The 14,507-nt window shown below is 49.9% G+C and overlaps 1 protein-coding gene across 4 annotated transcripts in view; it reads left to right on the top strand.

Annotated features, from left to right (window-relative positions):
• The window catches only part of LAMC3 (laminin subunit gamma 3), a 75,774-nt gene extending 61,356 nt beyond the window's left edge, over positions 1-14,418 (top strand). For all 4 annotated transcript variants that reach the window (XM_084797539.1, XM_084797541.1, XM_084797540.1 and 1 more), the window contains exons 24-28: positions 2,390-2,492; positions 4,649-4,848; positions 6,989-7,135; positions 7,651-7,750; positions 12,961-14,418. In XM_084797539.1, coding sequence (XP_084653665.1) covers positions 2,390-2,492; positions 4,649-4,848; positions 6,989-7,135; positions 7,651-7,750; positions 12,961-13,205 — 795 coding nt within the window. In that variant the 3' untranslated portion in view covers positions 13,206-14,418. The remainder of the gene's footprint in view (positions 1-2,389; positions 2,493-4,648; positions 4,849-6,988; positions 7,136-7,650; positions 7,751-12,960) is intronic.
• Positions 14,419-14,507: the final 89 nt, after the last annotated feature.

Consider the following 14,507-nt stretch of genomic DNA (forward strand, 5'->3'; position numbering starts at 1 on the left):
AAAACTTAAGGATATCAGTTCTGAGGAACGATTCTCCGGGCGTGAGCCGCAGGATTTCTTCTGCTGGAACCTGGGGTAACCAGAACCCAGAACCTCCGCAGGAGCTGGAGCCCCGAAGCCTTCCCTCGAGTGGTTCTCTCTAGGAGCGTCTCGAAGTGCAGCGATGAACAGCCCAAACTATCCCAAGTCTCTAAAAAGCCCTGCCCCCAGTTCTGAGCTTATTTATATATCTCCTCCCAGAGTCTGTTCACGGGATCTTTTCAGCTGGCAACAATTAAGCTCCTGCATGAGGTGGTTGCTCATCTAGTGAATTAACCTCACCTGTTCCCTCACGAGACCGTTCCAATCCCGCACTTGGGATCCTAAAAAACAGGTTTATCTCTCCTTCAGTGGGGTCACACATTTGCTACAACGTGAGTAAGAGTGGAGGACCACGTGTGGGGGTCTGTTTTCTCCTTCTGCTAAGTGAGGCCTGAAGATCAAACTCAGGTCATTAGTGACAATGTCCTTTACCCACTGAGCCACCTAGCCAGCCAAAAGTCTTTTTTTCTTTTTCCGAGACAGGGTCTCTCTGTGTAGCCTTGGCTGTCCTGGACTCGCTTTGTAGACCAGGCTGGCCTCGAACTCACAGTGATCCGCCTGCCTCTGCCTCCCAAGTGCTGGGATTAAAGGCGTGTGCCACCACGCCCGGCTTTTTTTTTTTAAGCTTTCTACTAGTGTATTCTAATTACACATGATAGTAGGTTTGATTATCGCAGCTTCATATATGTGACATGATTATTTCGATCATATTTGCCTTGTTACCCAATTTTTTAAAGATTTATTTATTTATTACATATACCGTGTTCTGCCTGCATGTACACCTGCACACCAGAAGGAACCAGATCTCATGATAGATGGTTATGAGCCACCATGTGGTTGCTGGGAATTGAACTCAGGACCTCTGGAAGAGGTCTTAACCACTGAGCCATTTCTCCAGCCCTCCTTTTTTGTTTTTGTTTTTGTTTTTTTAATTTATTTTTTAATTTTATTTATTTTATTTTATTTTTTTGGTTTTTTTGAGACAGGGTTTCTCTGTGTAGACTTGGCTGTCCTGGACTTGCTCTGTAGACCAGGCTGGCCTCGAACTCACAGCGATCCGCCTGCCTCTGCCTCCCGAGTGCTGGGATTAAAGGCGTGTACCACCACGCCCGGCTTTTTTTTTTCCCCCGAGACAAGGTCTCTCTGTGTAGCCTTGGCTGTCCTAGACTCGCTTTGTAGACCAGGTCTTGAACCCACAGCAATCCTCCTGCCTCTGCCTCCCGAGTGCTGGGACCATTCGACTTTCATGTCTTTTTTGTAAGCCAGCGAGTTTCAGCAGGGTTGCTTACAGTAGTAGCACGGCTGAGAATTTATTTTCAGGAGCGTGACTTTTGTCGTAGCCACTGTTCTATTGGCTTTGAAGAGACACCATGACCAAAGCACCTTACAAAAGAAAGTCTTCAATTGGGGGCCTGCTTACAGTTTCGAGGGCTTGTTCATTTATCATCATGGCAGGGAGCATGGTGGCAGGCAGGCAGGCAGGCAGGTATGGCGCTGGAGAAGGAGCTGAGCGCTCACATCCTGATCCAAGCTTGGGAGGCAGAGAGAGAGAGAGCAAGACTGGGCCCAACATGGGCTTTTGACACCTTAAAGCCCACCCCCCCAGTGACCTCCTCTAAAAGGACACACACCTAATCCTTCCAAAACAGTTCCACCAACATTCAAATATGGCCCTAGGGGGACCGGTCTCATTCAAACCATCACACTTGTGGGTACCACAGCAGCGCCTACACTACTGAGGACAATGTCTCCTCCCTCCATCAATCATTAGCTAAGTATGAATCCATAGGGGAGGGGCAGGGCCTTGGGATACCGCCCATAACAGGATGCTGATGTCCAGGGGCCTAATTGTATGCAGAACTTTTATGCAGGTAGTCATAGCAGCTGTGCGTTCAAGAACTCAAAAGTTCACGCCATGCCCTGAAGTCAGTCCTGTGAGGACAAGAATGTCCCTTGCACAATCAAACTGAGTTCTTTACTATCCGGTCACATCTGGCAGCCACGGCGGAGGTGATTGCTACTCTGTGAGGAGAAGCTGTTTAGTAGCTGCGGCTGCCACAGCAGTGTTCGGGACTAAAGTGTGTGGTTGTCTCCTCGTCTTTTGGCACTAGTTTCCTGGTCATCCTCCAGGCTTCTGAAGGCAGGAGTCTTCGTGGGATTGATTGATTTGGGGTTCCAGTCATATAATCAGATCAGGGCTCCTAGAATCAGGGGGCCCTCTAGGCAGATTCATTCTGAGGTTTGGGGCGTAGCCTGTCCATCTGGGGCCTTGACCTGTCTCCAGGCAGCTCTTTCCTTCTCCTTGTAGCTACACCACGAGACCATGGCTGCACTGACGCAGGCTTCATCAGCTGTCCAAGCTGCCACGGTGACTGTCATAGGAGCGAAGACTCTGCTAGCCGACCTAGAGGGTACGTGTGTCCTGCTCAGCCCTGGGCTCTGCCAGCCAACACCTCAGCCAGGGATGCCTGGCCACAGGGAACAGAGTCTATGTGGACTTAAGTCAGGCAGATCAGTCCTTCTGCCTCTGGGAACTTCCGTGCTGTTGGTCTCTCCCTGTCTCACATGCCACTCAGTGGGTACTGGCCCTGTAGTCACCCCAACTAGCTCCCAGCTTTAGCAGACCGGGCACAGGGTTCCATGGGATCAGCTGGGAAGAGACTGTGTTGTCACTGGGGGGGGTGTAGCTCAGTAGTAGAGAGCTGTCTGTTTGTGACATGCCAAGTCCCATCTTCAGCACAGATTAAAAAAAAAAAAAGCAAAGCCAGGAGCAGAGGATGTGGCTCAGTTGACTGGGTGGGTACCTGCTGAGCTCGCATGAGGCCCTGCGTTGGATCCTCAGCCCCAAGTAAACTAGGCATGGTAGTGCATGCCTGTAATCTCAGCGCTCAGAGGGCTCAGAAATTCAACTTCATCCATTGCTACATAGTGAGTTTAAGTTTGAGGCTATTTTGAGCTACATGAGACTCAGTCAAAAAAAAAAAAAAAAAAGAAAAAGAAAAGAAAAGAAAGAAAGAAAGAAAAGAAAAAAAGAGGAAGAACAAGCAAGCAAGCAAGCAAACAAAGAAACAAAACCAAATTGCTGGATGGTGGATGGTGGTTCACAGAAGTACTCCTAGCACTAGGGAAGCTGAGGTAAGAGTGCCTTGAGCCAGCCAGTGGTGGCGCACGCCCTTAATCCCAGACTCAGGAGACAGAGGCAGGTGGATCTCTGAGTTTGAGGCCAGCCTGGTCTACAGAGTGAGTTCTAGGACAGCCACCGCTACACAGAAGAACTCTGTCTCAAAAACAAACATACACACAAACAAACACACACACACAAAGAAAGATTTAAATATGAAATATAAGCCACACAACAGATATGATATGGAGAAATGTATTATAGTGGTAGGGGTACCCCAGAGAGAAAGAGAGACAGAGAGAGGAGAAAGAGGTAAGAGAGGTAGGTGAGAGAGAGAGAGAGAGAGAGAGAGAGAGAGAGAGAGAGAGATGGAGGGAGAGAGAGAGGGAGGGAGGGGGAAGGGAGGGAGGGGGGAAGGGAGGGAGGGAGGGAGAGAATGAGGTGGGTCTGTCCTTTTATATGCTGGGCAGGCAGGTAATGATGTCATAGGTTTCTAGGGAGAGTGGGGACAGTATGCTGAAAGAAAGAAAGAAAGAAAGAGATCTGTTTTACAGATGGGTAGACTGAGAAAATCAATCGCTGAGCCACCCTTGAGTGAGAGCTGAGCACACACACACTCTCTCTCTCTCTCGCCTCATGGTGCACTGTGCGATTGACTGCTGCCACACCATCTTTGATCCAGAGAGAAAAGCCTTTGTGGCCCTCGGTGCACTCCACCCGGCATTTTCCCTTCCCTCACTCACTGGGGCCTCCTAAGAAACGGCCACGGCTGTGCGTGAGGTCACATGTAGGGAAATGTAGCATCAGAACACTGTGGAGGGTCATGAGCCGCCCATTGTGTGTCCCACAGCTCACTGTCCTCAGCTTGTTTCTCTCACACTGAGATGCACACGACATCCCAGGTGTCACCTTCTTCTTGCTGGGAACAACAAGACTTTGCATGTGCTGGGTGGAATCTTGTCCCCCTGACTCTGCTCCATAACCTAAAAGATTAACTTCCAACCACAACCCCAAACTCTCCTCACCCCGTCTAGACTATTTAGGCTGTGACCACCATGTGATGTGACTTATTTTTTAATTATTTATTTATTTATTCATTTATTTAGGTTTTTTGAGACAGGGTCTCTCTGTGTAGCCTTGGCTGTCCTGACCTCATTTTGTAGACCAGGCTGGCCTCGAACTCACAGTGATCCGCCTGCCTCCCGAGTGCTGGGATTAAAGGCATGTGCCACCACCTCCCGGCGTGATGTGACTTAACAGACACATGACAGCACATGGGTCTTTGCATCCACTGAGGACAGTGTCTCACTTCTTTTGTTGTTCTCCCGGGTCACCTCCACTCCCATTGTCCAAAGTCCTAGGGCTTCTCAAGCATCCCCGGTCGGCATCTGCAAGCTCTCAAGTGTGAGTGTGTTCCTCCTGCCACAGCCTTGGCCAATTTTGCAGGCATGAAGCTGAGGTTTCCTCTGCCCAAGGAGCAGGCAGTGCTGAAGAGGAAAGCAGGCAGCCTCAGGGCCAGGCTCTTAGAGGACACGAAGAGGAAGACCAAGCAGGCAGAGAGGTTGCTGGGAAATGCTGCATCTCTCTCCTCTGGCTCCAAGAAGAAAAGCAAGGAGGCAGAAGTGATGTCCAAGGACAATGCCAAGGTCAGGCTCAGGACAACAGCCGTGTTGACAGCAGCTCTCTGGCCCTTGGTGCCAAAGATCTCACACTTACTAACTGCTGTGGGTCCTGGCCTCAAGCTCAGGAGTCAATGTGGGTGACCTTACTAATTTGTTTGTTTTGTTTTGTTTTACAAGGTTTCTCTGTGTATCCTTGCCTATCCTGGATTCACTTTGTAGTCTAGACTGGCTTCAAACTCACAGCGATCCGCCTGCCTCTGCCTCCCAAGTCCTGGAATTAAAGGCATGTGCAAGCATGCCCGGCCCTTTTTTTTTTTTTTAAGATTTATTTATTTATTATACAGTATTCTGCCCGAATATGTGCCTTCATAGCAGAAGAGGGCACCAGATCTCATTATAGATGGTTGTGAGCTACCATGTGGTTGCTGGGAATTGAACTCAGGACCTTTGGAAGAACAGACAGTGCTCTTAATCTCTCCAGCCCCTACTAATTCTTCATGAAAAAGGAGTCACTGATGGCCATGTGAGAATGTGAAACCTCTAGGCTGAGTCAAGTTCAAGGCTTAAGTCATGACCAGGACTCATACCTGGACCTGGGCTGTTGTCTAAACATGTAGGTTTTTGTTTGTTGGTTTGCTTTTTGTTTTGTTTTTCAAGACAGGGTTTCTCTATATAGTCCTGGCTGTCCTGGACTAACTTTGTAGACCAGGCTGGCCTTGAACTCACAGTGATCCTCCTGCCTCTGCCTCCCGAATGCTGGGATTAAAGGCATGTGCCACCACTGCCCAGCTTTCTTTGTTTTGTTTATTTCATCTTATTAACTTTTTTAAATGTAATTTTTTAAAGATTTGTTTGTTTGTTTAATGTGTTCAAATGTTCGCCTGCATACATGTATGTGTACTATGTACATACCTGGTGTGGGCAGAAGGCAGAACTTAGATCTCCTGGCTGTGGACCACCAAGTGGGTGCTGGGAACTGACCCAGGTCCACTGTAAGAGCACCAGCTACTGTTACCTGCTGAGTTGTCTCTTCAGCCCCCTCCTCAGCCTCCCTTCCCCCCCCCCAACCTTTTTAATTTTTTGACAGTCTCCTGTGTCCTAGACTGGCCTTGAAGTCACTATCTGGCTGAGCATGACCTTGAACTTTCGATTCTTCTGCCTTCACCCCACTCCCCCACCCCAATCCCCAGTTTATCCTGTGCTAAAGACTGAACTCGGGGCCTCATGCATTCGAAGCAAGCACCCATCCAAATGAGCCACATTTCCTATGCTGTAGGCTTTCTTTAACTGGGGCCAAATTCTAATTGGTGTGTGTCTGTCCGTCTGTCTGGCTGTCTGGCTGTCCGTCCATCTGTCCGTCTGTCCATCCATCCATCTGTCTCTCTGTGCCCCCTCATGCTCAGATCCGGTGCTCACACCCAAATGAACTCTCTTCAGGGGTGCCTAATTTTCGGAAGGGCTGGCCTGAAACTGGGGGTTCTAGGTGCAGTTCTTGTCTCACTACTCAGACTTTGAGCAACTCCGCCCCCTCCCTGGACCTGTGTCCTCATCTGTGCAATAGGCGGAATCTCTCCACTAAGGAGAAGCGAGTAGTCCGCAGTCGTTTGTCCTGGAAATGCATCCTGTCTCCGGTGTGTACCTGTCGAATGTGGGGGTGAACGAGTGAGCGAATGGTCCAGGTTATGAAGTCGATAGCTTGGCATCATAAGAAGTGTTGTCCAAGCCAGACCTGGTGGCACAAGCCCATATCCCAGCTGCTTTGAAGGCTGACGCAGGAGGATCCCAAGTTCAAGGCTATGCGGGGTAACTTAGTAAACTCCTATTTCGAAATAAAGTATAAGAAATGGTTATGGCACTGGTTGTGGTGGCGCATGCCTTTAATCGCATCACTCGGGAGGCAGAGGCAGGTGGATCACTGTGAGTTGAGGCCAGCCTGGTCTACAAAGTGAGTCCAGGACAGCCAAGGCTACACAGAGAGACTCTGTCTCAAAAAACCAAAACAAACCAAAACAACAAAAAAGAACTGGTTATGGCCATGTGGGTAAGCTGTGGAGTGCGACCTAGCATGCGCGAGACTCTGGGGGAACTAAACAAAAACAAAAACAAAGAGCAAAGCTCCTTTTCCCAAAGGGCTTATTCTCCCTTCCCTGCTGCCATCTTGCAGCTCACCAAAGCGTTGCTGAGGGAAGGGAAGCAGGCCCACCGTCATGCCAGCCGGCTCGCCAGCCAGACCCAGGCCACGCTCCGCCAGGCCTCTCGGCTGCTGCTGACCTCAGAAGCACGCAAACAGGAACTGGAGGAAGCTAGGCAGGTGGGTGTGCCCAGGCCTCACGCATTTCATGTGCCCAGTGTCTTAGTTAGGGTTACCATTGCTGTGGGGGAACACCACGACCAAAGCAACTTGGGAAGGAAAGGAATTATTTCACTTATATTTCCCAATAACAGTCCAGCAGGAGGGAAGTTGGGGTAAGAACTCCAACAGGGCTGGTGGAGTTCCTCTTCCTCCACGCAGGAGCTGATGCAGAGGCCATGGAGGGGTGTTGCTTACTGGCTTGCTCTCCCTGGCTTGCTCAGCCTGCTTTTTTATAAGACCCAGGACCACCAGCCCAGAGGTGGCCCCACCCACCATGCCTGGGCCCTCCCCCATCAATCACTAATTAAGAAAATGCCCTACAGGCTTGCCTACGGCTCAGTCTTATGGAGACATTTTTCTAAGTTAAGGTTCCTGCGTCTCAGATGACTTTAGCTTGGTGTCAAGTTGACATAAAAGCTAGCCAGCACATTCAGCCACCCCAGGGAGCCACTAAGATGTTCTTTCTGGCCAAGGTGGCCTCTGGGCTGAGCACTGTGGAGCACCAGATCCGAGAGTCCCGCGTCTCCTTGGAGAAGGACACCAGGGTCCTGTCAGAACTGCTTGCCAAGCTGGGTAAGGAGACCCCAAGGCAAGTCCCCGTGGGGCAGTCAGAATACATTTCTCTGTGTCCTAAAACCCATAGCTTCCAATTCTACCCTGTCACCTCTCACAGGCTTTGTAGCCATTGGGCCCTGTGCAGGGCAGGGTGGGTCTCTGAAATTGAGTTCACTGACTCCAAGGGCGCGAGGGCAGGCATCTGCTTCCTCTAACCTGGTGAGTCCGGTGTGGGTTGGAGGAGACAGAAAATTCCCTCTACATTCCAGGACACCCATGTGTTCCCCATAGACGAGTCATCAGTTAGAGAGGAGACAGAACACCAGAAAAGCAAGGGGGCACACTTGTGGTTAGGGCTTGGTTCGGAATTGGACAGATGGGCTTTCGAGGCTGGCTCTGGCTCTTCCTGGGTAGTGGGACTTTGGGCACGCCACTTGACTTCTGAGCTGGTTTCCTCACCTTTGGAGGAAGAGAAAGGGGGTGATTAGAAGGGCATAGGGGGAAGTCTGCAAACCCTGGCTCACAGATGAAGCCAGGTGGCGTAGCTCATGCTCATAAGCCTAGCCCTTGAGAGGCCGGGGCCAAAGGATAGCCTCAAGTGCTGTGGCCAGCCTTGGGTGCCTAGTGAGAAAGAGTGTCAGAAGCCAGGCGTCGTGGTACACGCCTTTAATCCCAGCACTCGGGAGGCAGAGGCAGGTGGATCGCTGTGAGTTTGAGGCCAGCGTGGTCTACAAAGTGAGTCCAGGACAGACAGGGCTGATGTTACACAGAAAAACCCTGTCTCGAAAAAACAAAACAAAACAAAACAACAACAACAAAAAGAGGTGGCTCAGCTGTTAAGACCCGTCTGCTTCCTGCTCCTCTAGAGGCCCAGCGCCCATGTTAGCAGTTTACAGCAGTCTGTAACCCCAACTCCAGGGCATCCAATACCCTCTTCTGGCCTCTGAAGACACCCACATACATTCACATAAACGTACGTTATACATACATAAACAAATAAGTCTTTTGGGGAAGGGTTTTCGAGGAGGGTTTCTCTGTGTAGCCTTGGCTGTCGTGGACTCACTTTGTAGACCAGGCTGGCCTTGAACTCACAGCGATCCGCCTGCCTCTGCCTCCCCAGTGCTGGGATTAAAGGTGTGTGCCTGGCTTCTTCTTCTTTTTCTTCGTAGTAGTAGTAGTAGTAGTAGTAGTAGTAGTAGTAGTAGCAGCAGCAGTAGTTTTTTGAGACAGGGTCTCTCTGTATAGCCTCGGCTGTCCTGCACTCGCTTTGTAGACCAGGCTGGCCTCAAAACTCACAGCGATCCGCCTGCCTCTGCCTCCCGAGTGCTGGGATTAAAGGCACGCACCACCACACTCGGTCTTATTTTTATTTTTTGAGATAGAGTCTCATTATGTAGCTTAGGCTGTCCTGGAACTCATTATGTAGACCAGGTTAGCCTGGAACTCACAGAGATTCTCCTGCCTCTGCTCTTGACTGAGTTCTGGGATTGAAGGTGTGTGTCACTGTGCCAGGCCACTTATTTATTTTTAAGGCTTTTATTTTAATTTGAGAAAAGGTCTCACTATGTAGGTCAGACTGCCCCCCCAGCTCACAGAGGTCAGCCTGTCTCTGGTTCTCAGGAACTAGATTAAAAGCATGTACCACTGTGCCAGGCTTATATTTATTTTACAGTGCTCATTTGTTTTGCGTATTTTTATGTGTGCTTACCATGCCATGCAGAGGGAGGTCAGCGGACATTTTTAAGAGTCACTTCCTCGGCCAGGTGTGGTGGCGCATACCTTTCATCCCAGCACTCGGGAAGCAGAGGCAGGAGAATCTCTGTGAGTTGGAGGCCAACCTGGTCTATAAAGTGAGTCTAGGACAGCCGAGGCTACACAGAGAGACCTTGTTTCAAAAAACAAAACAAAACAAAACAAACAAACAAAAAAGAGTCACTTCCTCCCTTCTGCCATATGAGACTGAGATCAGGTCATTAGTCTTGGTGATGTCCTCTCTCCCTGAATGACCCTCAACCTCATATTTTGAAATAGGGTCTCACTGAACCTAGAGCTTCTTGGTTTAGCTAGGCTGTCTGGCCTGCAAGTTCCAGACTTCTCTCCCACATATAAACACCATGGTGTACACACACACACACACACACACACACACACACACACCTACACACATGCACTAAATAAATAAACATAATTTTAAAACATTTGAAGGATGCAATTGCTAAGGGCTGCCACCCAGGAAGTTAAGATTCCATCCCTGGGTAATTCCATTGATGATGTCACCGTATCACCATCCAGTTGCCTCTTGGTGGCCGCATCCCAAGCACATTGCGGGAGGCACTTTGCATCCTCTTACGTATACACATATAACACTATCTAATATTCTTCCTCTGCCCCTTCTTGCCCTCTGACCCCCTGTTCTTTGCCTGGGGAATTGAGAAGGGCCTGGAAGGATTAGAAACTAGTTGGGCTGACTTCTGCTACCTTGCCACCCAGTTGAGCTCCATTTTTCTGTTGAATGCTACGCTTGACAAGGTGACAAAGGCACCTGGGACTCTGTGGCACTGTCACCACACTGCATTCCAGCGTGAGCACCTGGCCCCATTCTTTGTCTCTTGGTGGGGCTCACCCCTAAGAGGCAGAAGGAATTCATGCAGGGGCCAGGGTGAGAAAGCCGCTGCCTGCCCTCTAAGCCTGCAGCCCTTCCTCCCCGGCCCTGTCTGAACCGGGACACCCACTCCCTTATCCTTTGAGCCCACTCCCTGCACCCCCACCACACACATACATAATGGTATCTACAAATGTGTGATGACCCTTCAGTTGGCATAAATTCTGTGACCTCTCTCACACAGTTTTGTGATGTAGAAACTGGTGTTTGGAGGGGACTCACTGAGGCTTTTTAAAAAAAAAAAAAAAACATGACTGGGCCAGGAAATGGCTCAGTGGGTGAAGACACCTGCTGCCAGGCCTGAGTACCTGTGTCCCAGCCGTGGGACCCACTTGGTGGAGAGAGAGAACAGATTCCCACAGCTTTTCCTCTGACTTCCACATTTGCTCCCCCCCCCCCCCCCCGCCAAGGAAACAAATAACTATAAATAAAGTATTAACAATAAAAAAAAAAACATGGGCTAGAGAGATGGCTCAGAGGTTAAGGGCGCTGACTGCTCCTCCAGAGGTCCTGAGTTCAATTCCCAGCAACCACATGTGGCTCTCAACCATCTACAGTGTAATCCAATACCCTCTTCTGGTGTGCAGGGGTACATGCAGGCAGAGCACTATATACATAATAATAAGTAAATACATCTTTTTTGTTTTGTTTTGTTTTTCTGAGACGGGGTTTCTCTGTGTTATCTTGGCTGTCCTGGACTTGCTTTGTAGACCAGGCTGGCCTCGAACCACAGTGATCCACCTGTCTCTGCCTCCCAAGTGCTGAGATTACAGGTATGTGCCACCACAGCTGGCTTAATAAATCTTAAAAAAAAAAAAAAAAAGAATAAAAAACCTGTCAAGTGTGGCAGCACACACCTGTAATCCCGGCCCTCTGGGAGGCAGAGGCAGGCAGATTACTGGGGGTTCAAGGCCAGCCTGATCTATAAAGTGAGTCCAGGATAGCCAAGGCTACACAAGTAAACCCTGTCTCAAAAACAAACAAATAAACAAGTGAACAACAACAACAACAACAAAACCCAACCAAACAAACAAAAAGAATAAGAAAACTGCCAGGCACTTGGGAGACAGAGGCAGGTGAATCTCTGTAAGTTACAGGCCAGCCTGGTCTATGATGGGAGATCTAGGACAGCCAAGGCTACACAGAAACCCTGTCATGAAAAACAAAAACAAAACAAACAAACAAACAAACAAACCCTGCTGGTTTTTGGTGGTATATACCTTTAATCCCATGACTCTGGAGGCAAAGGCAGAACTCTATGAATTTGAGGCCAATCTGGTCCAGAGAGTGAATTCCAGTATAGCCAGGGGTACAGAAAGAAACCCTGTCTTGAAAAAAAAAAAAAAAAAACAGCCAAGCCTAACACAAAGAGATCTTGTCCCAAAAAACAAAACAAAACAAAAACATAAACAAAAAATCCCCCCCAAAAAAAAGGAAGAAAAAAAAAGAAAAACAAACAAAATACAAAACCTTCAATCCTAGCCCTGAGAAAACAGAGACAGTCAGATCTCCGTGAGTTCAAGAGCAGCCTGGTTTACAGAGAGAGTTCCAGGACAGTCATGATTACAAAAGAATGAAAAATAAACTGTGATACCTTGTTTTAACATTTTTACTTTTATTTGGCACAGGAGTGTTTTGCTTGCGTGTATGTAAGTGCATCATATGCATGCAGTGCCCACAGAGGCAGAACGGGGTGTGAGATCACCCTGGCACTGGAATTGCAGAAGGTTGTGAGCCACCATGTGGGTGCTGAGAACAAAAGCTGGGTCCTCTGCAAGAATAGCAAGTGGTGCTGGGCATGGTGGCGCACGCCTTTAATCCCAGCACTTGGGAGGCAGAGGCAGGCGGATCGCTGTGAGTTCGAGGCCAGCCTGGTCTACAAAGCGAGGTCCAGGACAGCCAAGGCTGCATAGATAAACCCTGTCTTGAAAAACAAACAAACAAACCAAAAGAGCAGCACGTGCTCTTAACTGGTGACAGCCATCACTGCAGCTCCAATTCTTCCCTCTGCATGTGACCCCCATAGCACAGATGCCCAGGCCTTTACCCCTCTTTTAATTTTAATTTTAATTTTTTAATTTATGTGCACTGGTGTGAGGGTGTCAGATCTTGGAGTTACAGGCAATTGTGAGCTGTCATGTGGGTGCTGGGAACTGAACTCTGGTCCTTTCAAAGAGCAGGCAGTGCTCCCAACCACCCAACCACCCAGCCATCCTTTCATCTCTCCCCATTTATTTATTTATTTATTTATTTATTTATTTTGTTTTGTTTTGTTTTTCGATACAGGGTTTCTCTGTGTGTAACACCTTGGCTGTCCTAGACTCACTTTGTAGACCAGGCTGGCCTCGAACTCACAGGGATCTGCCTTCCTCTGCCTCCTGAGTGCTGGGATTAAAGGCGTGAGCCACCATGCCCAGCCTGCCTTTACCTCTCTTACACCCCCTCCCAGTCCATTTTTCCCAGTGGGTGCTGGAAAGACCAGTTTCCGGGTGTCTGACCTGGGGCTGGGGTTCCCAGGGCCTGCAGGCAGCTGGTCCCTACTGAGACCGTCCATGTTCCTCTACAGGGTCCCTGGGTGGCCACCAAGCCCCTGCCCAGACTCTGAACGAGACCCAGCGGGCACTAGAAAACTTGAGGCTGCAACTGGGTTCGCACGGAGCCCTGCACCGCAAGCTGAGGCAGCTGCAAGAGGAGTCTGCGCGGCAGGAGCTACAGATCCAGAGCTTTGAGAGCGACCTCGCTGAGATCCGAGCTGACAAACACAACCTGGAGACCATTCTGAGCAGTCTGCCCAAGCACTGTGCCAGCTAGACCCTGGCACACCCTCCCTGCCTTGCTGTTTCCTACCCGCTACCCATAGGTGTCCCAGGCCTGCCTTTGTGAGCTCATGTGAATGTCCACACTCATTTGCCAGTGTGTCTAGACCCTCTCCGGTCTGAGCAGCAGGAGTGAGTAAATGTTCACAGTTCCATAGGTGGCTTTGTGTGTAGCCCTCAGTGTGTGCTCCCTGCACATGCATCAGCATACACACCCCAGTGTCAGTAAAGAGGCGTATCTGCGTTTGTACATATGTGGGCATGTGTGTGTGTGTGTGTGTATGTGTGTGTGTGTGTGTGTTGCACTTGTGTGTTCAAGACCACCTGTGCATACGGCAGTCTTGAGCTGTCAGGCGGCAGCTCTGAGCTTGGACACACGCTACATCCTAAGTGAGGCCTGTTACAACAAATTCCCTGCGGGGCTGACATAACTACAACTCTCCCCCCAGAAAGCAGGCCCCAAACAGGCTGAGAGGTTATCCACAGAGATCTTGAGAAGGCTCAGAAAGTCCCACCCCCATGGTCATAGAGCTGGCCCTAGGCCCACTGTGCTCCCCCAACCCCCCACTGGTCACCCAGCAGCTCTAAGAACTGAGGTGCCAGGCAGATCAAGAAAGGCCGAGATTCTAACAGGATTCTCAGGAGTGACATCGGAAGCCACAGTGTGCCTCAGGGAGGCCCACTGGACAAGTCGCAGGTGTCATTGTCCTCTGTGGACACTTCCTTCTGGGCATCTGGGTCTGCAGCTGTCTCACTGATGGAAGTGCCTGACCCATCCACCTTTGATCCCCTGATCTACCTGAAAAAACCAGGTGCTTCAGGGTCTGGGTCCTAAGACCTCACAGGCACCGGGAACAGCCCTCTGTGCTCTGCTGACCCCCCCTCTCCCCACCCCCCATCAGCCTTTGATTGACACTTCTCAAACCGTCCCTGTGGCCCCACCTCCCATGAGGTATGCCCCGGGGATGTGGAAGCCTGGCTGTGATTCTAGGCCGGATGCCCATGGCTGCCTCTTCTCAGAAACCCCTGGCATTTCTTTCCTGATGTTCCCTCTCTTTTCCTCAGAGCTCTTTCAGCACACACAGCAGGGCCCAGGCACTGGAATAACAGGCACCTTTTGCAAGCCCTGTCCCTTCCCTGGATCCCAGGGGAACGGATGGGGATGTGAACCGATTCTGTTTATGAAGAAATAAAGGGCCCTTTTCTGAGCCCCGGTGCCGTGTCTTTGATCCTCCCGTGCTGCTGTGGTGGCCAGGGCCTGCTGTGGGTATGCACAGCGCACTGCTTGTGGCTGGCC

The sequence above is a fragment of the Acomys minous genome, assembly GCF_964271855.1.
Source record: "Acomys minous genome assembly, chromosome: 10".
Classification (NCBI taxonomy): Eukaryota; Metazoa; Chordata; class Mammalia; order Rodentia; family Muridae; genus Acomys; species Acomys minous.